Below are 24,231 nucleotides of genomic sequence, written 5' to 3' on the forward strand. Positions count from 1 at the left end.
AATTAGATCGCGAGTGCATGAATGTGTGATAATGTTTGCACGCCAGAATTCACTTTCCCCTTAAAACATGAGAGGAGCTCCCTGGTTCCTGGGGGGCCTTCAGCGGGGAGATGGGAGTGCTGAGAGGGATCTACATGGCTACAAGAATGCTTGGGGTAGAGGTGTGTCTCCTGCACCTGGAAGCTCACCAGGGCTGTTGCAGTGTGGTTTGTGGGGGTCTAGTGGGAAACTGATGGGTCTGGGCCCCTAGTGCTCACTGTTCCCACCACGACCAGTAGGCCTGAATGAGCTCGAAATGGAGTGGAAGGCAGAGCTTGAGCCAGGCAGGGCCATGCCCTGTTCCCCTCCGTTTCCCTCCCCAGCAGCCCTGGTGCCCGGGGTGGGGCTATTTAAGGTCATTGTCATCTCTGGGGTGGGGCCCCAGCTGGGCGCAGTCCAGCGGCTCTTTCCATCTCTCGGGCTACAGTGGTTTTGGGGATGGTTGCATGAGCTATGGACACGTATACACTCATTCACATGCAGAGACGATCACACTCACAGGCAGACACACATGATCACATACGTACACACACGACCCACATGCTCACTTGGAGATACACGTGCACATGTCCACGCATGTCCGCATGCACTAACACACAGACACAAACACACGGGTATGTGCATGTTCACGCTCACACGCACATGATCAAAGTCACACACACCGGCACCTACTCAGAGGTCTGTCCAGCTTCACAATACAGACAGGAGGGTGGGTCTTGTGGGCATCCTGAAGGCTGCGAGGCCCCTCCCTCCAGAGCCCAGACTTTGTTCCCATCTGTGCTGCTTTCAGTCCGCAGAGCCAGGACCTCAATCCTGCTCTTAATTAGCTGCAGAAAGGACTGGAACCTGTTAGATGGGCTCATCCTGGCTTAATTCAAATGCAAAACAGGATAGATGCTCTCAGGTTTAACCCCCCTTGGCTGGAGGACAGCTGGACAGTCAGTGCTCACTCTCAGGTGCGTCCTTCTGCCCCGGGTGACCCGTATGGCCGGGTCAATGCCCTCCAGGAACCCCACGCCTGCTGCCTTGGGAAGTTGTTCATTTGGGCTTCACGATGGGAGGAAGCTGAACAATCATAAGAATGCGTTTCTGCAAATTTTGGATTTAGCTAAAGACACAAGCATGTGCCTATTAAGCATGGGGGAAATTATCAGCGAATGTTTTAAAAGAACCAATAAAAAGGAAAATATCATTGCTCGTTGTTTTTTATGGATCCTAATGTTTCATTCTTTTTTTTTTTTTCTGATGGAATCATCAGAGACCCACGTTGGTGCAGGTCTGCTCGCCCGCCGGCCATCCAGACCTCCACGGAGTATTTGCTAACAGACCGACTGACTGTTGGGGAAACTAGGGGTCACAGCTTCTCTGCAGGGGAAGGCAGGTGCTGCTGGGACCTTTCGGTCCCGAAGGATCTTGGCAACATGTGGAATGTGTCCCTCTGGAACGCCCCACCTACACCTGTGGCTCTCACCTTTCTGGGGCAGAAACCCGGACTTGGGGGATCTGGGAGACATTTGCCCTTTCCCTCCCCATGCACATTCCACCTGTTGCCCACTCCGTGTGTCCCCTCTGCTTCTCCTGCGTTTCTCTGCTCCCCCTACCCCACCCAACTACCCCATGGTTTCCTCTGGGACAGACTGAATCTCCAGTTTGGAGGATTCACTGCCTCATTCTAAATCTTACTTCTCAGCCTTCCCCCAGCCCCATGCCCCTCCCAAGGCCCCTCAGCCCCTCCCCCCACCCCACAGCCCCTTTCCCCAGTCCTTGCACAGGCACCACAGCCCCTCCCCCATTCCCAGAGCCCTTGCCCAGGCACCACAGCCCTACCCCTGGCCCCATGCCCTTCCCAGGCCCTCAGCCCCTCCCCCCATCCCACAGCCCCTCCCCCCAGCCCTGGTCCAGGCACCACATCCCCTCCACCCCACCCCACAGCCCTTTCCCAGGCACCACAGCCCCTCCCCCATCCCCAGAGACCCAAGGCCAGGCCCTGCTCCCTCCCTGCCCTTGGGAGGGAGGTGCACCATGGTGGTCCACATGGGTGGAACATGTGACCTGTCTGGGCTAATGAGCTATTCTTGATGCAATGCCTCCAGAGGCTTGCCACGTCCTTGTGCCCTGGAGTTGGGCAAGCTTTCATTCCTGGGATCTCCCGATAAGGTTATGCACCAGGCAGAGGCGCCACTTCAGATATGGCCTCTGCAGAAAGCTGAGGAAAAGACCCAAGTCTATTCAGGAGCCTAAAGCCATGCCCCACTCGCCCACCCCAGAATGAGGGTAGCCCAGATCAGCTGTAGCGAGGTGAACCCGCAGAACCTTGGTCATGAGAAGAAATAGACTTTGTCTCAAGTCACTGAGGGTCGGATGCTTTGTTACGTGGCGTGGCTGCTCGGTTTGCGAGCTGATGCAACCCTGGTCATCCAAGCTCTCCCCCTTCCTCCTTAAGCCCAACTGTCATAGGGATGGTCGCTGTAGCAGGAAAGACTTCCCCATGAGAGATATTCTGACTTTCTTCCAGAGGCTTATTCCTTAGTTCACGTGCCAACATACGGAGATCCATGCTCAGCCTTAGCAGGGGCGACAAGAGGCAAGAGCGGGGTGGTTCTACAGGAGGCTGAGACATACGCCCTTTCTTCGAGAGTCAGAGAGCAGGGCCAGAAGCCAGCAATCACATGGCAGGGTACCGGCCACGTTTCTGACCCAAGAGCAGACCACGGGGAGACAAAGTCATCATTCTGCAGATGCCCGTGGTTCTTCTTACGACAAATTATCTCTATTTTTTTAAAAATCCCCAGTAATTACGAGTATCCCTTCTTCTGCACACACCGCATGAGCCAGTGAGGAACTGGAATGCAACACAGCCTTCCCATATGTCAGTACCAGTTACGCCTTCTTTTAAAGCGTGTTCTGGGCATCCTTCTGGAAGGAGGTGAATGAAATGTTCTTGGAAATGGACAAATGATTCACAGGATCATGACTACTTCTCACCAGCTGCATCAATTCTAGGCCGCGATGGGACTTGGTGAGATATTATTTACAACTTGTTAAAAACACTCCTTGAGACACTTCGGGCCTTGTTCGGTCCTGGTGAGCTCAGCTGCACGTGGCTGGGATGGCAGTCGGCCGAAACTGGTCCTCCCGGCACACCCACGCTGCCTGGGCCCAGAGGAACTGCATGCCGACATGGCGAGGCTTCTGGAACTCTTTCCTCTGAGAGGGAGGACGGGGAAGCCTGAGACATGCACGGGACTTTACCGGGCCATCAACGAGGCATTCGATCAGGCATCGATCCAAGTGACATTCTGTCTGGTGATGGGGTCACAGCTACACAGGCAAAGGACAAACACACAGTCCTGCTCTCAGGTTGCCTATGGTCTCACAGAGATACGGTTCCCCGTCTATTAGGTAGTCTTCAGGAAAGAAATGACCTGACTTGCCTGTCCTTTAATCTCCTCCTCCGTCAAATTATGAAAATGAAAATGGTCATCACATCCCAGGACGGTGGGGACAGCCATGTCAGCCAACACATGTCCACCATACCCCCTTGTTCCCTGAGAGGACCCAGAGCTTGTTGGGGCGGCCATGCTTCCTGATGACGGCTCACCTTCCAGGATCCCTGCGGCCACGTGGGCCACGCGGCCCGGTTCCTGTCCGTGAGCACAGATAGAAATTTTGGTGAGCGCATTCCTTTCTGAGTAAAAGGACAAAGTTTCGCGAGAGACGCTGCTCATTTGCCTTCTCTCCAGAAACACCTGAATGGAACCTCTGACCACGTGGGACCAAGGGGACAGTGACGGGCTGGAGGGGCCTTGGGCTCCGGACGTGCTCCTGGGCACCTGTCAGCCGTGTTCTACTTAGTTCCAGACAGCTCTTGCTTCAGCAGCTGTCTCACGGGCGAACGTGCTCTGGACAGTGTGAGCCCACAGACTGCAAGGTGTGCGGGAAGCACTCCTTGGGGCCGCACTGTGTGGTTACTGATGCCGTGAGCACCCAGCACGGTGGCCTGGTGAGCTGGTGCGGACGCCAGATGCTTCACGGGGCCTGCAGTCCCAGCCAGTGCCACGGGCTCTGAGCCTCAGAGGTCTTTCCAGGCGGACCCCTCTGCTCCTCCCAGCTGTCCTGCCCTCCACGGGGCCTCTACATTGGCCGTTCCAGGAGGATCCAAGCCGGAGCCCTGGCTTCCGTCCTGCACGAATCGTCCGCCTCGCTTATTTCCAATGGGGGTCTGCTCCCAGCTCACTCCCAGATGAGAACCTCCCGGAGGGACCCCTCACCATCAGTAGCCCCTTGACGCTCCCATCCTTCGGGCCCGAGTGCCGACACTGCCAAGGACATTTCAGCAAGGCCTGGGGAGACACAAAACATACCTCACTTTCAAAAATTCAATCCTAAAAAAAAAAAAAGAACCATGCAATGTTTGCTTTTTTACTGTGATATATTCTTGTTAACTTCAATATAAAAATGTTTTAACTTCCCTGCTGATGGGAAGAATTAATTGTATTCCAGGAAGATGCTGGGTGTTCAGCCGCATTTCTGCGCGCCCCCTCAGAGGGCGTTCTGGAGCTCCCTGTCCTGTTGTCCATGGGACGTGGGTGCCCTCCAGTGACCCCTTGTTCCACACACCGTCCCGTCCTCATGGAGCGTCTTACCTCCCTGGCCACTGGCAAACTCCCGGGTGTGCTCCCGTCTGAGAGTGCCCAGCAGGCCGGCTGTGCTAACCGCTTCGGCCTCTCGTCCCACCACACACCTGTCAAGCACAGGGAACATTCTGTTCATCGTGGAAGGCTTCCAGTTACTTGTGTGTGAACAACGATCCCCACACCTAGAGACCCCTCCTCCCGAGGGGGACAGGTGCCCCAGGAGCAAGCAGGCACCAGCTGCCTGGACGTGCCTCGGTACCACAAGCGGGGAGGCGTGAGGACAAAGAGAGCGTCTGAGAATGGATGTGCCAGCCGGTGACGTCCCCACGCACCCTCACAAGCCGTCTCTGCCCCCCAACCGAGTGTGGAGGTTGAGGCTGGGGCAGGAGGGCAGGGAGGGACCTGCTTGCTGCTGGGAGGGACCCAGCACGGAGGGACCCGTCTCCGGCTCCCCGTCCCTGGTATTTCTTATCCCCAACCCCTCACGGGAAACTGAGTGCTTGGTGTTCATTCTGAGCGGAGGTCAGTGGTCTGTACAGGAAACTGGGATGGGCTCTGGTGTTGGCCACATCCCCCCAGAGCCACTTCTGTGTCCCCCACTCTCAGGGGCTCAGCAGAACAGGGGGGGCTCTAGGCGTCTCCCCCAAGCCCCTCCCTTCGGCCCTCTGGAGGGGCAGGCTGCCCTCCGGGATCTGTCCATGGCTGTGGGCTAAGTGTCCGAGGTCTAACAGCCCCTCCTCGTCTGCCATTAAGAGCTCCGTTATGGGAGCCTTCATAGCAGGTGTCATTGAACAGATATTAAGACCCAACTGGCCATGGTTAAGGGGACCATTAGCACATGCCTGATGTTTGCCCTGACAAAGGGTGACCCAGCCAAGCACTCATGTGATAATGGGCTGGGAAACACTCCCTGTGGCAAAGAAACAGGATGGGGGGGGCGGGGAGGGCACGCCCTGCCTGGGGCCCTCAGAGCATCTGAGGACTCTAAGTCAGCCTTGCCCTGGCCTCCCTGGGTCTCTGGCGCTCGACCAAGGATGTGGGGACCGCTGCCTGCCCCACCAGCCAGAGCATGCTCCGGGGAAGCCTGCCTTGTGACGGCAGGACAAGGGGCCACGCTGCCTCAGTTTCCCCTGAGCTGACGGGTCTTTGGGACCCGAGACCAGCGTCAAAGCGAGCCGAGCTCATTTATGCTTCTGTGGGTCTGAAGGGGGCAGGCCCGTCAGGGCACCGACACCCCACCTCCAGCGGAACTGCGCATCCGCACAGGTGGCCAGCCCCACCGACCCACTCTCCCACCTGCAGCCTTCCATGACCAGGAGGCAGCGCAGTGTGGGGTGTAGACGGGCGCTTTGGGTTCAGGTCTCCCTGGGTTCGACGCCCAGCTCTGCCCCCTGCGAGTCAGGCTCCTCTTTTCTGTTCCCTTGGGGCGCTGCGCACACCATCCCTCTGGCCGCCCAGTTCCCTCTGCTCTGTGTTCATGCCTGCACCTGCTGGAGAGTGGAGAGCCCAGGGTCTCCTGGACCCTGCCACTCCCCAAGGGAGCAGACACCCCCTAAATCACGTTCCATCCATGAAGATCCCTCCCCTGGGCCACGCCCGATGGCGAGCACAGCCGGAGACTATCCGCAAAGCCACCAACCTGCCCGCTGACCAGACCTCGCGCCCCCTCCTGCGTACCCAGCACCGGCCATGCGCTCAGCTCACTCCTGCCATGCTTTCTGCTCCCAGTGCCCCAGGTACCACTTCCTCCTACCTGCTCCTCCTCCTCCCCTTTCTGAGCCCTTCCCTGCCCCCACCCTGCCTCCTCCCAGGCAGTCCCTCCCCCTGAACCTATGGCTCCCCATAGCCTCCATGTCCCTCAGCCTGTAGGCCCCTTCTGCGGGGCATGTGCCTTCAGGACCCTGCCTCGGGCAGCCGGGTCCTCCTCCTCCTCTCTCTCTGCCATGTGCTGTGGTGCCCAGCACTGTATGTGAACGTGCTCTTGCCAGACTCACTCCAGCCCTAACTGAACATCAGGTGCACTCTACCCGCCCGCTGAGCCAGTCCCAAGGCTGCGCCCTGCCGAAGGGGTGGGAAGGTCAGTACACCTCGTGCAGGGCCTGTAACTTTGCACACTTAGCCCCCAGCCACGGACTGCCTATACTCCCCCATGCCTGGAGTGCAGGGTACTCCCACGGGCCGCGGCCAGCCAAGCCCGCAGTGTTTCCCGTGGGTCATCCAGCCCCTCTCACGTGCACAAGTGCCTCCTCTAAGATTTCTCGTTCCCCGTGAGTGGTGGCGCTTTTACTCTTAGGACCGCGCTCACTGCGTCAGACATCGCGGTCCGGAAGGGGCTGAACAGTGGCTGCTAGAGAGGCACGTCTGCGTTCGCGACTCTGCAACCTGTGGCGGATACCTTTAACGGGTCTTGCCTAATGTAAATAAACGAAGGATCTCAACGTGAGACGGTCCTGGATCATCCCCCAACCCAGACACAAGCGTCCTTTCCAGATACACACACACAGGACAGGACACACGGACACAGAGACAGATGGAGGGACGCAGCCATAACCACGGACACTGGGGCCACAGCAGCTGTGCAGGGCCAGACAGACCCTGCCTCAGAGCCTGGCCTGAGTGGCTGCTGTGGCCTCGCCTCGCGCATGGACATACGGCCCCCCCCCCCCGGACACTGATTCCGGATGCCCCAGGGACACTTAAGGTGCAGCGGGCAGCTTGTTAGAGTCTCGTGGGTACTGAGGGGCGGAGTCCCAGCCTCCCCATGAAATGGGGGGGGTAGTTGGTATAAACAACCATTTGCCCCCTGGGTTGCTGTGGACTTAAGGATGTAGAAGAATAGACCCATGGACAGCAGGGAGGGCTCACGTGGGACACAGCATGTGCGTGGAAGGCACCTGCTGTAACAGTCCGTCTGCGGGGTCCCCAGCTCAAGCGCTCTGGTCTCCGGGGTCTCCGGGCTCACACGCTCTGGTCTGAGGGATTCCCCTTCTCATGCACTGTGGTCTGCAGGGTCACCCGCTCTCGTGCTCTTGTCTGTGAGGTCTCCCGCTCATGCACTCTGGTGTGCGGGGTATCCTGGGCTCCTGGTCTCTGGTCTGTAGGGTCCCTGGCTCACCCGTACTGATCTGCAGAGTCCTCTGCTCATGAGCCCTGGTCTAGGGGGTCCACCGCTCACGTGCTCGAGTCTGTGGTGTCTCCGGCTCGTAAGCTCTGGTCCGCGAGGTTCCCCGACTCTGCACTCTGGTCTGCAGAGTTTCCGTGGCTCATACGCTCTGGTGTGTGGGGTCTCCCCCTCACGCACCCTGGTCTGCGGCACCTCCCTGCCTTGGGCGCTCTGGACTGTGGAGTCCCGTACTCACGAACCCTGGTCTGTGGGGGTCTCCTGCTAATGCGCTCTCGTCTGTGGGGTCTCCCCAGCTCTCGTGCTCTAGTCTGGGGGGGTCTCCCCAGCTCTACACTCTGGTCTATGGGCTCTCCCCAGCTCATAAGCTCTAGTCGGCAGGGTCTCCCCAGCTCACTCACTCTGGTCTGCTGGGTCTGCCCCTCATGCACTCTGTGTCAACCCCGCCACACAGCATGTGTTTCCCAGCCACCACACTGCTGACACTCCCTGCTGAGAGGCTGTCCTGGGCTCTGTAGGATTTGGTAGGAGTGGTGTCTGTAGGAGTGGTGTCCTTCTACTGCATTCGCCCTGCCTTGGCTCCCTGTCATGCGGAACGACCCTGGCTCACTCTGGCCCAGGTTGGGAGACACCGCTGCCCTAGTGGAGAACAGCCTACTAGGTGGAGGGACCAGGACTTCAGAAACTGGGGCTCCCGCTTACAGCGGGCTTGGGATGCACAGGGGTGCTGGGTGGAGCTCTGGAGCCGGCAGATGGTTAGCAAAGGCCCAGGGGTGGGCAGGCCATGCAGGCGGTACACAGACAGGGACCCGGATCGCCCTGGACAGTGGCACCAGCTGCACGGTGACTGCAGGTGCTTCGTGAAGCCGCGATGTGACGGGAGCCATCTGCCCGTCACGGGGTTGGCTGCCCCGGGGCTGTTCCTGCTTTTCCAGCCAGCGGAGTGAACCCTTAATGGGATGCGGGACAAAACATCTCTTCACGGGGCTGCAAAGCCTCCCAATCAACTCTTCAAATAAGAGGCACACGCCCAGGATGGGGGTGGGAGTGTGCAGTGTGATTTGGAGCAGTGTCTCTGCCAGGGCTGAGATTTCTGTCGTGGTGATAGAGGTTCCTAAAGACCCGGGTCCCCCCGGCCTGGGATGACGATACTGGCTGTTGACAGACAAAGCTGAATTGGAAAAAAGAGACCACGCTTGGGGACTGTCACTTCATTTTCCTTTCCTGTGACTGCGGTCCAATCCACGGCGGTGCCAGCCCCTCCCCGCGGTGCTCCAGGGTGGCCGTTTCCCCCTCACCTGTCCTCTGCCTAGAAACTGAGGGGAAGAAGCACGAAGTTCCTCAGACTCTGGAGGTCTGAGCCCATGCGACTCTGCCCTTTGCTGCTGTGAGACTTCAGGCCAGACGAGCCTGGCCCACCTCTCAGAACAGGACAAGGACGGCCACGATGATACCACGCCTGCTTACTAGTGGCTAATTCCAGAGCCCACAGGAGTCACGATAGCACTCTGAGGGCGTGTTCTCACTACTCCCATCTTACAAAAGAGAGAGAGGCTTCGAGAGGTCAGACAGTTTGCCAAGGCCAAGCAGCTCATCAGGGCCACCCTGTGTGGTTGTTCCGGTTGTGTACTACAAAAAGGAGCTCCACCTAGGGCAACAGTTACACTGCCGATGAATTCTAACGTCCAAGACAGCATGAAGTGGGCATAGGGCTCCCAGCGTGGCACTGGGCATGTCCGAGAACGATTTCCTTCATGACCCACCCAGACGCCCATGCCCGGATCCCCATGCAGGAGCACAGGAGCTCACGCTCCCTCTTGGCCTGACACCTGCTGTGTAGCAGACCCTGAGTCGACTCTGGCTGCCTGGCTGGAGGATGGAGCAGGTGCACGCTGGTGTCCATGAGACTGGGAGCCCAAGGGAACAGCAGGTGGACGTGGGGCACCAAGCAGGACACTGCTCAAGGACCAGGACCACAAACGCTGCTCTCTAGCAGTCTGGAGGGTAGACATCCCAAGGGAACCTTGCTGGCTGGACCCAGGCGTCACAGGGCTAGCCTCCCTGGCCTGACCTGTTTCCTGCCTTTTCCAACCTGCCCTTCTGCGCCCCAGGATCTCAGGATGGCCCGAAGACAGAAGGGAGCCTCATATGTGGCCTGTCCTTCAGGGCCCGGGTGGCTCCCACCTGCTTACTCAGTGAGGAGCACGGGAGGGGCGTCAGCTCTCACCAGGCCCCGAGATTCCTGTAGGTGGATGTTTCCCTAAATGTTCCCTGACTCCTGCCCAACATGTTCCTCTGGTGCTTCAGCAACCCCTCCGAACCGCCCTCCAGCAAGCATGTCAGGCTCCAACTGCAGCACAATGTGCGAGTTCTCCACACAGCATGCTGAACCACACGGGACGGGGACTTCATGCCAGCGGCCTCTGTCAGTACTGTGCATGAACCACTCTTCCCTTTGCACGACTGCCACTGATGATGAAGTTCTTGAGACTGTGCTAGGGTCACCTCCACCAGGAAGCCCTCTCTGATTACTCAGGAGTTGCCGTGAAGACTCTCACCTTCTCTATGCCAAATGACAGTCCTCAGCTCCGTGGCCTGTGCCCACAGGGGCCTGCACTCCCCTCTGGCATGACGTGTACCACTCTTGGTGCTCACCTTCTCCACCAGACTTTGATCTTTTCCACGCTGTGGACTCTATCAGCAGGGACTTGACCAACTGAGAAAAGCTTTCTCAAGGTCTGGTGTGGACCAGAGCCAGGGACTCACAAGTCCTTGTGACTCTGCTAAGTCGGGAGCTCCTCACCAGGCCACCGCCAGCAATGTCCGAGGCTCCCCATCCCCCGCACCTCTGGCCCCCCTTCTGGTCCTGAGCTTATCTGGGACAGGGCAGCTCCTCACAGACGTGCTCTCAAACCCTCCAGTAGGCGCCGAGTGCCACCCATTCTTCCCAGGGATACCGTGAGCGTTCCTGTGCCAGGACGGAGCATGCGAGAATCTGACGTGACACGCTCCCCATCCTCAGAGAAGGGTCTGACCAGTGAGGAATGGGCCGCAAGGCAAACCACTGGAACGCGACGTGTTTGCACTTGGGTCGAGCAAAGCGCTGTGCGACGCGGTGCTGAGATGGGCTGGCTCTACCTGGAGAAGAAGGGGTTGGCTCTGGCGAAGAACAGGTAGGCTGTCCCAAGCAGCGCACGCGAGGTTGGTTCCAAACTGCACAGCACTAGAGCGCCTGACCAGCCCTCCAAGCCTCACGCAGGACGCAGGGAAGAGGGATATCCAGAAGAGCCCAGCCCTGGAAGAAAGGCATCTTCACCGCCTGGACAAGGGACCTAGGATTTGCCCTGCATGCGACAGGTGCCATGATAGTCCCGTACTTCATAGAGACACCACCTTCTTGGGACCTGAGCCAGCGCCCCAGCAGCTGATGCCTTGCTGGCTCTGAGCTCCTCCGGCAGCAGAAAGGACAGACAACCAGGAAGGCCCTGGAGGTGGAAGATCGGGGGCAGCGGTCCTGCTGACGGGGATGTCCTCTTCTTGGCCAGAACCTTCTGCAGCCCTCAAAGCAGGAGCTCATCAAGGAACAGACAGAGTGACGGGGCCATGGACACCTCCTGGATCCTGGGAGCATGCTCAGGTCCGGGCGAGATGGCGCAGAGGTCAGAGAGAACATGGCCTCACTGGGTCGAGGATGCGGCCCTTCCTTCCAAGGAAGCCTCGGTCTCCACATCCAAACCATCTGAACAGCTTCCCAGGCTTGTGGTCGGGATGCAGCCCTCGAGCACGGAGGGAGGGACGAAGGAATCAGATGCTGCCAGGCCTCTCCCCCAGCACCATGCACGCCATTCCCAGGACCGACCGGGGAGCCCCAGGCCAGGGCAAGCTCCTTCCCTGGACATGAGGACCTGGGCCCAGCCCTGAGGAAGCAGGACGGAGAGGAAGACTACGTTCTTGGTGCTGGTCCTGCTGGCCTGCTGGTCATCCCCTCAGGACCAAGGGGCAAGAAAGAGCAAAAGACAGAGTTCTCGTCCCCAGGGATTCTCAGTCCACACAGCAAGAAAGGCCCAAAGGAGTGCCCCAGCTCATGGCCCCAAAGCCACTGGAATGTCACAGTATCCAGCCCCTCCCTGATTTTCCTACACGAGTGGGAGACACAGCTCCTCTGAGAGACCCCCGGGTCCATGGCGATGCTCCGTTCCCGCATCAATGGCGACGCTCCCTTGCCTGTCATCCTCCACACCCGTCTGAGCTGGGCCTGCAGCCCCAACCATGCGAAGATCAGCTTTTTTCTCAAAACAAGAAGTTCCTGGAGGCCGGTGGCTTTGTCAAGCCCCAGGCATGGACTGCAGCAGGTGCACCGTCCTGAGTCCTGAACTGCAGAAACACGTGCCATTAGGCCCCCGCAGAAGCTCATGCGGTGGGTGCGCCACCCGCCCTAGATCCTTCCATGCTGCTCTCTGAGATGCAGGACCTTAGCACCTAGATGAGCAGAGAAGATCACTGACAGTCTTCGCCCCAATGGAGGACCCTCCTTTCTCAGGGAAGTAGGTCCTTGGTGGCCAGTCACATCCCCTGGTCAAACCATGGGGCAACCCCTCCCTGAGCACGGCTGATGCACCCCCACCTCCACCAGGCACCCTGGAGTGTAGGACAAGTATGGACTGGGGCAAGCCTCCAGTGCTGGAGGCCAGGGGGGCTCCTGCACAGAAGGGTCTGAGGGGGTCAGGAGTGGGCAGCCCCCAAGAACCATTCCCCCGGGCTCATGGAAACTGTCCACGCAGTGGAGAACCCCGTGAGGCCAGCCCGTGATGGTCCGCCAGCAAAGGAAGGCAGGCATCAGTTTAAGTCTGTTGTCTGTTCTTCATTCCAGGAGACTGAAACTGGGAACGCACGGTGGAAAGCTATTTCTGAACACTCAGAGTGGATGGTGGCTTCCAGGCCACTGCCATCCCCGTCACCCTGAGGTCACGGTCAGCACCGAGACGCACTGCTCACAGCCCGTCTCCGTCTTGAACTAGACGCAGGCTGTCATGCCTCTAACGGGTTTCCCGCGGCCACCGGGAAAAGTCACCACACGCACTCTTGTAGCTCTGCAGTCACGAGGTCTAAATTCGGGGCCGTGCTCCCCAGGCAAGTGTGTTCTCTTGTCTCCGAGGAGTCCAGACACAACTGTGCCCTTGCCCCCGGGGCCCTCCTCCACCTCCAGCACCGCCTGCGATCCTCCACCTGCTTCCCTTGCTCCCGGTCTCTCTCTTCCACACACAAGCCCACACACAGCAACATATACACGTGTGCACACACATGCCTCTGCTTCCCTTGTCTCACCTCATCTGATGCGGACCCACCTGCCCCCACGTAGCAGGCACCTCGCACGGAGCTGGTGTGTGGCCCAACAATCCAGGATCACCCCACCCCCAGTGAGAACCTTGAACCAGTCACATCGGCGAAGCCCCTCCTGCAAGGTGACGTCACACATTTCCTGCTTAGGGGCAGCAGGTCGTGGCATCATCTGGAGGCCGGGACCCCATCTGGCCCAAGCCCCGGCCAGCTCCACAGGTGCAGCTTCTAAAGCCCCTCGGGCCTTGGCCTGACAACCCACCACCCCAGACAGAAGCCTATCTGTGTGGCTTTGAGCAGTGTGCCACCCCTGCCGCCCGGCCCTCAGTTTCCTGTGTGTGCAGGGCCATGGGCTTCCAGTTCTGCCATCCTGCCGCAAGACTGCTTGGCACACAGGCTGAGCAGGGAGGGCCCGGCCGTTCGCTCGCAGCACGGCAGTGAGGACACCTGTGTCCAGAGAGAGAAGGCGCTCACCCAGGACCCAGTCATGGAACGTGAAGAAGTCCCTCAGCTTGCGTGTTTTAATTGAATCAGCACAGTTTTAACTCGGGTGTGACCTTCAGAACATGACCCATAAAAACATCCACCAGTGCTGCTCTACGGGGCCTCCTGGAGGAAAGATGCCCTCGGGGGGTTCAGGAAAGGGCCACCTGGCTGGGGCTGTTAGCCAGAGGCTGGGAAGGGCTGGCGGGAAGCATGTGAGGAAGGATCTACGACAGGCCAGAAGATGTCACCCTCCCACCTGGACGTCCCGAAGCAGAGGACGGGGTGTAGGGAGGGTGACCAAGCCGGCCACGGGTCCGAGGCTCAGTGTTCTTGGCTCCAACATGCCTGTGCCTCTCAGCATGGCTCTGAGATGGGTTGAAGGCAAACCCCTCGTGCTGCTCGGCCAGCAACAACCTCCAACGACAAGTGTCCACTAGACCTCCTGACCTCCGTCTGACCAGCCTTTGCCCAACCCCAGAAACACTCCGCTAGTGAGGAAAAAGCCCTCTTAATAAAAGCTCATCACTCATAACAAGAATCCCCTCTTGTGGAAATTTGGCACACATTCTTCAACAACAAAAAGGAAAACAGGATGTCTGCTTTGCAGCACTTACCAGCTCTGAGAAGGAGACGTGGTGGTCTCTGACTCAATTTTCCAACCACCCTGGGGAACGGAGATGCTGTCAATGTGAGCGTGAAGGAGCTGTGGGGACAGAAGTTAGAGATGGAGTCCGTGAGAGTCTAACAGATGTTATTTTTGGAACTGGATTTGGGGCAGCAGATAGAACCGTCCCTGCTGGGGCTGTGAAGGTCACACCTGCAGTAGGACACCAGGGGCCCCAGTGTCAGAAGCAGCAGCGACCAAGGGCCAGGACCTCCCCATCCCTCACATGGAGGATTTTCTCTAAGAACACCTCCATCCTCACATGAGGGTCCATGTCCACACAGGACGGATGAGAAAGGCTGACACAGAGAGGAGCATGTGGGAATGGGGACAGAGGTTCAAGCCGCCGGCCAAACGTGGCACGCAGCCACCAGGTAAGGCGGCGAGTGGTGCCAGGAAGGTGCCAGTAGACGTCCTGGCAGAGAGGATTGGAGAGACCACCTCCCCTGTGGAGACAGGGTGTGGGCAGGAGGCCAGGGTCACCTGTTTACTGGACTTCCAACTCCTGAGGGCTGGCTACAATCTGTCTTGTCCATGCCTCTGTGCCCCATGCAGAGAAACGGGCCCAGAAGAGAGCAGGTCCTCACAACATGGTAGCTGGCTGAAGGAACCATGAATGAGTGAGTTCCTAAGCACACGGCACTGAACCAGCTCAGGGCTGAGCCCTCGGGACTCCAGTGCACACTGCTGGGGGATCACCCAAGCCAGGCCGCCTCGAGGACCCCCCCAACCAGCTGCCCTCTACGCAGACTCCTCTGGCTTCTCTGGGACTCCTTTACTCAGCCCTGCCTGATGGACGGCTGGCCACGAGGTGGGAACAAACCCAATGCAGGGGCTCCCAGGGTTCCCCGGACAGCTCCCTCCCAGCCCCGCAGCCTTTTGGCCACCAAGCCCTCCTCATTCCACCTTCCATCCTCCTTCTACCTTACAGCTAGCTCCCTCCGTCTCGGCCGGGCCTGCATCCTGCCCTGTGTCCTAGCCCTACGGCCAGTGGGCCCCACCCGCATCTGCTGCACTAACAAGCAAGCCCCATTCCAGAGCCTGTGGTACCATCACTGTCACCCGAGGCAACCACAGTACGGCCACTCTCCCACCACAGGGCCCAGCATTCAGGGAGGGGAAGCCCCGTCTGGGACACAGCGTTTTCACGGCAGAAACAGAAGCCAAGCCAGGGGTGGAAAAACTCAGTGCCTCTGGGATGGTTCCATAGCTGGTCCCCAAATATCTGATGCCCCTCCCTCCACAAGAGGGGTTTAACGGCCCCGCTGAAGGTGAGTGGGACTGCTGGCCCGCTGCAGCCAGCAAATGTCCGCCCGGGTTTCCTGGGATCCCTAGGCTGTGGCTGCAGGGTCCCCAGGCAGCGTGCTGGCCTCCACCTGTGCCCACAGGGCTCTATATCCACCGTCTGGGTGACCTGGACTTCCACCACGGGAGAACAGGGTGCAGGGCATTGCCTTAACCCTACACCAGCAACGGGCGCAGAAATGTGTGCAGAGAGGCGGGACAGCAGGCCTGCGGCGAGGCTGGGAAATACCGCTCACCCCCCGGTAAACGGCAGCCTGGGAGTGGAAGACCGGGATCTAGGTGATGCCCGTGTCCCCAGCAGAGGGGGACTCCCCAACGACCCCTTCAGTCTCCTCTCACAGCACCCCTTCCCCTGCCTCTCACCTCAGGACACACGGTCAACCTGCCAGATCACGTACAGAGACTTATCACAAACCCATGTCAATGGCAGCACACCTTCCCTGTAAAACCTGCTGTGGCTCCCAGTTCCAGTCGCCCAATGCGGCTCCAGCATCTGGGGGCTAGGAACCACAGGCTCAGGTCATCGCCCGTGAGTATGGGTTGATAGGGCGGGGACACATGCACAGCGGCCCTCTGCTGGCCGGCAGGGGTCGGGAGCTCTCCTACACGCTGGGCAGACATCCAGCAGGCAGGGCCTGCTGTCTGTCCTCCCCAAGGGCCTCTCTTTGCAGGTGGCCCCTCCCCCCAGCAGCATGGGGGCAGGATTGCAGGGAAGTGGGAGCATGGGATGGACCCTCAGGGGTCAGCCCTGAACAACACAGTGTCACTTCTGGCACATTCTTCACATCCAAAAAGACCGCAGGGCAGTCAAGTGCTACAGGAGGGGATGAGATCTGTCCTCGGTCGGGCAGGAGGAACAGCGTGTGCCTTTGTGGAGGGGGACTCCCTGGGATCCATGCTGGGATGCTGCATCCCATCACCAGCTGAGAACAGGGTGCACGGTATCCACACACTACAGAGATGCCTTGGCTCATCTCAGGAGGGTCTACACAGGGTTGACCCCAAAGTCACACACTCCGGAGGTCTGCCCAGGGAGACTTGGGATGGTGAGACCAGGTCCCATGGGGCTGTCCGGAGCTCTGTGGTGCCTTCCCTCTCCTCCCCCCAGGGAAAGAGAGGAAACCTCCCTGGTCATAAGCCCAAGGCAGCCTTCCCGACTGACACGGACTGAGCGGGCCTGGACCACGTCAGCTGCAGCACGTGCACCCCACTGACAGCACACAAGCCTCCCGGGACCACCAAAGGGTAAGCAGGAACGTCTGCTGGACAGAGGATAGCTCTGGGATGGGTGGCGGTAGATCCCATCAGAGTCTGCAGAGTGCGCAGCAAGAACCCAGGGCTGAGGGGCACCTGGGAAGGAAGGACCACCCACCCATGCCAGGGTGCTGCCACCAGAGTCCCCGAGAATCCCCGAAGCGTCCCGGAGAGAGAGGACCAGCTTGGACGCAGCCCACCCCGAGCCCCAGCCCCCGGGGGCTGCCCTCCCTCAGCTCCCCCAGTGGTGGACAGGGGGCGTCCTTGGCCCCTGTGGCCCACGCAGCTGTCGCACCCCACGGGATACCGGGCTTAATGGGGGCTGGAGATGCAGCTGGACACCCGTGAGAGCAGTGGAAGGTCCGCCGCACACCCACCTTGGACGGCAGTTCCTCGGAATCAGGGAGCACCGCGCAGAGCCGTCAGCATACCGGGCGCACGCATTTCCCTCTCTCGCGGCCTTGGGGGCGTGGGCTCTGCAGACTCTGGAGCAAGTCCGTCCCGCAGGCCGCAGGACCTAAGCCCAGCTCTGCCGCCTAAGCCACGCCAATGGAGGTGACGTGCGCCGCCGCCCGTGGCACCCACCCACGCGGGGCTCGAAAGAGAGTCACGGGGTGATTCAACGGGCTGAGCTGTAAGGCGTGGGGGGTTCTTAGCCGAGCTCTCTCAGCGCCTTGGCAGCCGGCCTTGGGGAGCAGGCGGCTGGGCGCAGGCCGGCCGGGCGCCTCAGGGACATCCTGCTCCGCAGCTTGCCACGCTCCCTGTGAACGCCTGTGGACGATGCCGGCGTAGTTCCGGCACTTCCGGCGTGCGGCCCGCACTTCCGGCTGCGCCCATCCCATGAGGCCGGCGGGCCTGGGATACTTAGGGCACTTCCGGGCCGGCCCTCTGATGCCCCTAGCGGGTGTGGACACTCCTGCACTTCCAGCAGCGTGGGGAGGACGGGCTGCTGCTGTGGTCCCGCCTCTTTGTGTCCATAGACATTTTGTGTTCCATAGAAACACAAAATGTCTGGGACGCCTGAGTGGCTCAGTGGGTTAAGCCTCTGCTTTCAGATAAGGTCATGATCTCAGGGTCCTGGGATCATGTCGTGCATCAGGCTCTCTGCTCGGAAGCAGGGAGCCTGCTTTCCCCCCTGCCTCTCTGCCTACTTGTCATCCCTCTCTCTCTCTGTCAAATAAATAAGTAAAAAAATCTAAAAAAAAAAAAAAAAAAAAGAAACACCAAATGTCTTTGTGTTCCATAGATGTTTTAGGACTGTTTCTATCAACTCTGTGAAAACTGCTGATGGAATTTTGTTAGGGATTGCATTAAATGTTTTAAGAAGATTTTATTTATTTATTTGACAGAGAAAAATCACAAGTAGGCATAGAGACAGGCAAAGGGCGGGGGTGGGGGGATCAGGCTCCCCACTGAGAGAGAGCCTGATGCAGACCTGGAGAACCCTAAGATCCCGACCTGAGTTAAAGGCAGAGGCTAAACACTGAGCCATTCAGGCGCCCTAGACATTTTATGGATCTAACTGACTTCCACATCCAGCAGTTGCTAGGTTCTCTCTTAGTCCAAAGTGCCTAATTTAATTAATTATATAACAAAACATCTTTTGAATCAATAAAGTAAATTCAAATGGTTTTCTGATTCTTGACATTCTGACACGTTGTGGTGTGTAAAGCAGTTAAGTTAAAGTCAGTTTTTCTATTTTTTCTGTCTAATAATGGAGTCCCCTAACCTTTCATCCATAGAGTGAAAATTCAGGAAATCTTCCATGATCAGGGAAGGTCTTTGGCAGCCATAGTCTCCCACCTTTCCGTCTTTGCCTGGATGAGCAGCCAGCCAGAAGTTGTTTGGGTCTTTTTCATCTTCATAGGGATCTTGATGAGGATGCCCTTCAATTATCCCTGTGAAGGTTTCTAACCTTTGCCAAACTCAGCACCTCCAACCACACCATGTAGTTATTTCTTATCCCTACAGTTAAATGAAGCCAACCATATCAATTTTTTTTTTTTTACCTCATCCACCGGCCAACTTTTTATTTTTTTTATTTTTTATTTTTTTATATATAATTTTTTATTTTTTATAAACACATATTTTTATCCCCAGGGGTACAGGTCTGTGAATCACCAGGTTTACACACTTCACAGCACTCACCAAAGCACATACCCTCCCCAATGTCCATAATCCCACCCCCTTCTTCCAAACCCCCTCCCCCCAGCAACACTCAGTTTGTTTTGTGAGATTAAGAGTCACTTATAGTTTGTCTCCCTCCCAATCCCATTTTCTTTCATTTATTCTTCTCGTACCCACTTAAGCCCCCATGTTGCATCACCACTTCCTCATATCAGGGAGGTCATATGATAGTTGTCTTTCTCTGCTTGACTTATTTCGCTAAGCATGATACGCTCTAGTTCCATCCATGTTGTCACAAATGGCAAGATTTCATTTCTTTTGGTGGCTGCATAGTATTCCATTGTGTATATATACCACATCTTCTTGATCCATTCATCTGTTGATGGACATCTAGGTTCTTTCCATAATTTGGCTATTGTGGACATTGCTGCTATAAACATTCAGGTACACGTGCCCCTTTGGATCACTACGTTTGTATCTTTAGGGTAAATACCCAATAGTGCAATTGCTGGGTCATAAGGCAGTTCTATTTTCAACATTTTGAGGAACCTCCATGCTGTTTTCCAGAGAGGTTGCACCAGCTTGCATTCCCACCAACAGTGTAGGAGGGTACCCCTTTCTCCGCATCCTCGCCAGCATCTGTCATTTCCTGACTTGTTGATTTTAGCCATTCTGACTGGTGTGAGGTGATATCGCATTGTGGTTTTGATTTGTATTTCCCTGATGCTGAGTGATATGGAGCACTTTTTCATGTGTCTGTTGGCCATCTGGATGTCTTCTTTGCAGAAATGTCTGTTCATGTCCTCTGCCCATTTCTTGATTGGATTATTTGTTCTTTGGGTGTTGAGTTTGCTAAGTTCTTTATAGATTCTGGACACTAGTCCTTTATCTGATATGTCGTTTGCAACTATCTTCTCCCATTCTGTCAGTTGTCTTTTGATTTTGTTAACTGTTTCCTTTGCTGTGCAAAAGCTTTCAGTTTTTCTCCATTGAGAATGATATTTGCGGTGGGTTTTTCATAGATGGCTTTGATGATATTGAGGTATGTGCCCTCTATCCCTACACTTTGAAGAGTTTTGATCAGGAAGGGATGCTGTACTTTGTCAAATGCTTTTTCAGCATCTATTGAGAGTATCATATGGTTCTTGTTCTTTCTTTTATTGATGTGTTGTATCACATTGACTGGTTTGCGGATGTTGAACCAACCTTGCAGCCCTGGAATAAATCCCACTTGGTCGTGGTGAATAATCTTTTTAATGTACTGTTGAATCCTATTGGCTAGTATTTTGTTGAGTATTTTCGCATCTGTGTTCATCAAGGATATTGGCCTATAGCTCTCTTTTTTGGTGGGATCCTTGCCTGGTTTGGGGATCAAGGTGATGCTGGCCTCATAAAATGAGTTTGGAAGTTTTCCTTCCATTTCTATTTTTTGGAACAGTTTTAGGAGAATAGGAATTAGTTCTTCTTTAAATGTTTGGTAGAATTCCCCCGGGAAGCCATCTGGCCCTGGGCTTTTGTTTGTTTGGAGATTTTTAATGACTGTTTCAATCTCCTTACTGGTTATGGGTCTGTTCAGGCTTTCTATTTCTTCCTGGTTCAGTTGTGGTAGTTTATATGTTTCTAGGAATGCATCCATTTCTTCCAGATTGTCAAATTTATTGCCGTAGAGTTGCTCATAGTATGTTCTTATAATAGTTTGTATTTCTTTGGTGTTAGTTGTGATCTCTCCTCTTTCATTCATGATTTTATTTATTTGGGTCCTTTCTCTTTTCTTTCTGATAAGTCGGGCCAGGGGTTTATCAATTTTATTAATTCTTTCAAAGAACTAGCTCCTACTTTCGTTGATTTGTTCTATTGTTTTTTTTGGTTTCTATTTCATTGATTTCTGCTCTGATCTTTATGATTTCTCTTCTCCTGCTGGGCTTAGGGTTTCTTTCTTGTTCTTTCTCCAGCTCCTTTAGGTGTAGGGTTAGGTTGTGTACCTGCGACCTTTCTTGTTTCTTGAGAAAGGCTTGTACCGCTATATATTTTCCTCTCAGGACTGCCTTTGTTGTGTCCCACAGATTTTGAACCATTGTATTTTCATTATCATTTGTTTCCATGATTTTTTTCAATTCTTCTTTAATTTCCCGGTTGACCCATTCATTCTTTAGAAGGATGCTGTTTAGTCTCCATGTATTTTGTTTCTTTTCAAACTTCCTTTTGTGGTTGAGTTCTAGCTTTAGAGCATTGTGGTCTGAAAATATGCAGGGAATGATCCCAATCTTTTGATACCAGTTGAGTCCTGATTTAGGACCGAGGATGTGATCTATTCTGGAGAATGTTCCATGTGCACTAGAGAAGAATGTGTATTCTGTTGCTTTGGGATGAAATGTTCTGAATATATCTGTGATGTCCATCTGGTCCAGTGTGTCGTTTAAGGCCTTTATTTCCTTGCTGATCTTTTGCTTGGATGATCTGTCCATTTCAGTGAGGGGAGTGTTAATGTTCCCTACTATTATTGTATTATTGTTGATGTGTTTCTTTGATTTTGTTATTAATTGGTTTATATAGTTGGCTGCTTCCACGTTGGGGGCATAGATATTTAAAATTGTTAAATCTTCTTGTTGGACAGACCCTTTGAGTATGATATAGTGTCCTTCCTCATCTCTTATTATAGTCTTTGGCTTAAAATCTAATTGATATAATATAAAGATTGCCACTCCTGCTTTCTTCTGATGTCCACTAGCATGGTAAATTCTTTTCCACCCCCTCACTTAAAATCTGGAGGTGTCTTCGTGCTTAACCATATCAATTTTATTCTCAGGGCATTTTTACAGCAATGCCAAGTGCTAGCAAACATAGGAGTCAGCTTTTGAGGCAAAAGAGGGGGAAAAGGTGAATGCCTTTCAGGGAAAAACATTTCCTTGTATAGCCTCATTGACACCAGAGACAAGGACAGAGAAACATGCTTCTGTCAACACGAGTTTAATTGGGTGATATTGATACCGAGAAAAAGAATGCAAAGGACCCTGCAAAAAATCACCCAAAAGGAGGCGGATGTTACTTTCCTGAGACATGTACTCTGTCCTCTTTACTTGCTCAAGCAGCTGCATAAACCAGGGAGAAGAGGTTGACACAAAAATTTTATTTGGAATTGACTGAATTTTGGCAGAAAACATGTCCCAAGATAACTATTTCATGATGGTCTTTGGTTGTCTTGGGGAAAATTTAGTTTTGCTGAGAGGGCCCAAGAATATGTTGATGGTGGAGTGCTTCTTCAGAACTTCAAATTGTGAGAAAGGTAGCTCTTGAAACTTCATTGATTTTATTCATGCTAATTTATTAATTAATGCTGATTTTAGTCAGTAACTTGAAATATCATTTTTCCTCACTGGCTATATGATGGTTAGTTTTATGTGTCAGCTTAGTTGGGGTCTAGGACCCACCTATTTATTCAGGCACAATCCAGGTGGTGCTGTGAAGTTGTTTGGTAGATGTGGTTAATAACAACAATAAGTTGACTTGAAATGAAAGAGATTGTTCTCAATAATGGAGATGGGCATCATCCAATCAGCCAAAGGGACTTAAGAGCAAAAACTGAGGTCACTCAAAGAGGAAAGAATTCTGTGGGTCATGACCACAGCATCAAACTCCACCTGAGTCTCCAGAATGATGGCCTATCCTATGGATTTTCATGTGCCAACCCCACATCCCATAAGCCAATCCCTTGACTCTTTTCATTTGGAGAATCCTGATACAGTTGCTATCCAGCGTGTTTTTTTTAAGAAGTTACCACTACTTACACATAAATGGAATGATAAACCATACTCACAGATTGGAAGAATTAATATTAAAATGTGGATACTACCCAAAGCCATCTAGAGATTCAGTGCAATCCCTATCAAAATACCAATAGTACTTTTGACAGAACTAGATTGAAGAATCCTGAACTTTGTATGGAACCACAAAATACCCCAAATAGCTAAAGCAATATTGACAAAGAAGAACAAAGCTGAAGGCATCACAGTCCCAGAGTTCAAGATAGATTGCAAAGCCATCATAATCAGGGCAGCATGACCTTGACACAGAAACACACACTCTTTTTTTAAAAATTTAATTTAATTCTTTCAGTGTTCCAAGATTCATTGTTTATGCACCACACCCAGTGCCCCATGCAATACATGCCCTCCTTAATTCCCACCACCAGGCTCACTCAACCCCCAACCTCCTCCCCTCCAAAACCTTTAGTTTGTTTCTCAGAGTCCACAGTCTCTCATGGTTTGCCTCCCTCTCCAATTTCCCCCAAATCCCTTCTCCTCCCCTTCTCCCAATGTACTCTGTGTTATTCTTATGCTCCACAAGTAAGTGAAACCATGATAACTGACTCTCTCTGCTTGACTGATTTATTCAGCATAATCTCCTCCAGTCCCATCCATGTTGATAAAAACTTGGGAATTCATTCTTTCTGATGGAGGCATAATACTCCATAGTGTGTGTGTGTGTTTGTGTGTGTGTGTGAGAGAAAGAGACAGATAGGGATGAAGGCAGAATGGACGTTGCACAGGGATGACAACCCCCGAGGCCGCAGTGAGCCAGGCTGGCACACGGGGACGCGTGGGGCTCTGGACAAGTACATTTATACGCACACATCTATTTTTGAAGGATGGACCAACAACCTGGTTCAAGACCTCATGATTTCTGTTGCTTTATCCACTGCCCCCAGCTCAGCTGCAGGGAACACGGGCTCCAGAGGCGTCTACTCTCAGTACAAGCGCACAGACATCAGAAAACACAACCCGTACCTTTGAAGAAGCTGCCAGAGCTTTTCCTTCCAAAGCATAAACTCCTTCACAAAGCGAGGCATCCGTTCTGGGCTTGCTGACATGTGTGTGGGGCTGCCTGATGCCAGTGCCAGAGAGGCCTGATCTCAGAAGATGCCCCACGGCCCATGGAGGACAGGAGGCCCCACATGGCAGAAAGAGCCGCCATAGCCAAAGAGATGGAGCGTCCGGACACGTCATGTCACCCTTGAGGTGTCCATCCGGGCCTGTGAGAGGAGACACAAGCCCGGCGAGGCTCTGCACCATGATGGGGACATGGGGTGCCAGGGGGGCAGTGAGCGGCTCTTGTCCGCCACACATCCCCTGAGGTGGAGAGCTCCACAGGGTCAGCAGCCAGTCTAGAAAGATGAACCCCTTCCTACGTGTTAGTGCTTCCAAATTGTTTGACTCTGCAAGAAAAGGTTATAAAAACATCACACTGCTTGCCCACGAGGCTGC

General features: G+C 54.7%; 1 protein-coding gene across 3 annotated transcripts in view; it reads right to left on the reverse strand.

The window, feature by feature from the left end:
* Nucleotides 1-1,987: 1,987 nt before the first annotated feature.
* The window catches only part of LOC123391115 (sushi domain-containing protein 4-like), a 77,694-nt gene continuing 55,450 nt past the window's right edge, over nucleotides 1,988-24,231 (reverse strand). The window contains exons 4-6 of one of the 3 annotated variants that reach the window (XR_006605735.1): nucleotides 14,235-14,323; nucleotides 4,686-4,783; nucleotides 1,988-4,382 (exon numbers count right to left, since the gene is read on the reverse strand). Coding sequence is in view for 2 of the 3 variants with exons in the window: in XM_045076698.1 (XP_044932633.1) it covers nucleotides 23,677-24,182 (506 nt within the window). In the remaining variant the exon portion in view is untranslated. Of the gene's footprint in view, nucleotides 4,383-4,685; nucleotides 4,784-14,234; nucleotides 14,324-23,421; nucleotides 24,183-24,231 lie in introns of those variants that run through there. The other 2 variants (XM_045076700.1, XM_045076698.1) reach the window with 2 other exon arrangements.

This window comes from Mustela putorius, unplaced genomic scaffold (assembly GCF_011764305.1).
Source record: "Mustela putorius furo isolate JIRA1106 unplaced genomic scaffold, ASM1176430v1.1 tig00000179_pilon_pilon_pilon, whole genome shotgun sequence".
NCBI lineage: Eukaryota > Metazoa > Chordata > Mammalia > Carnivora > Mustelidae > Mustela > Mustela putorius.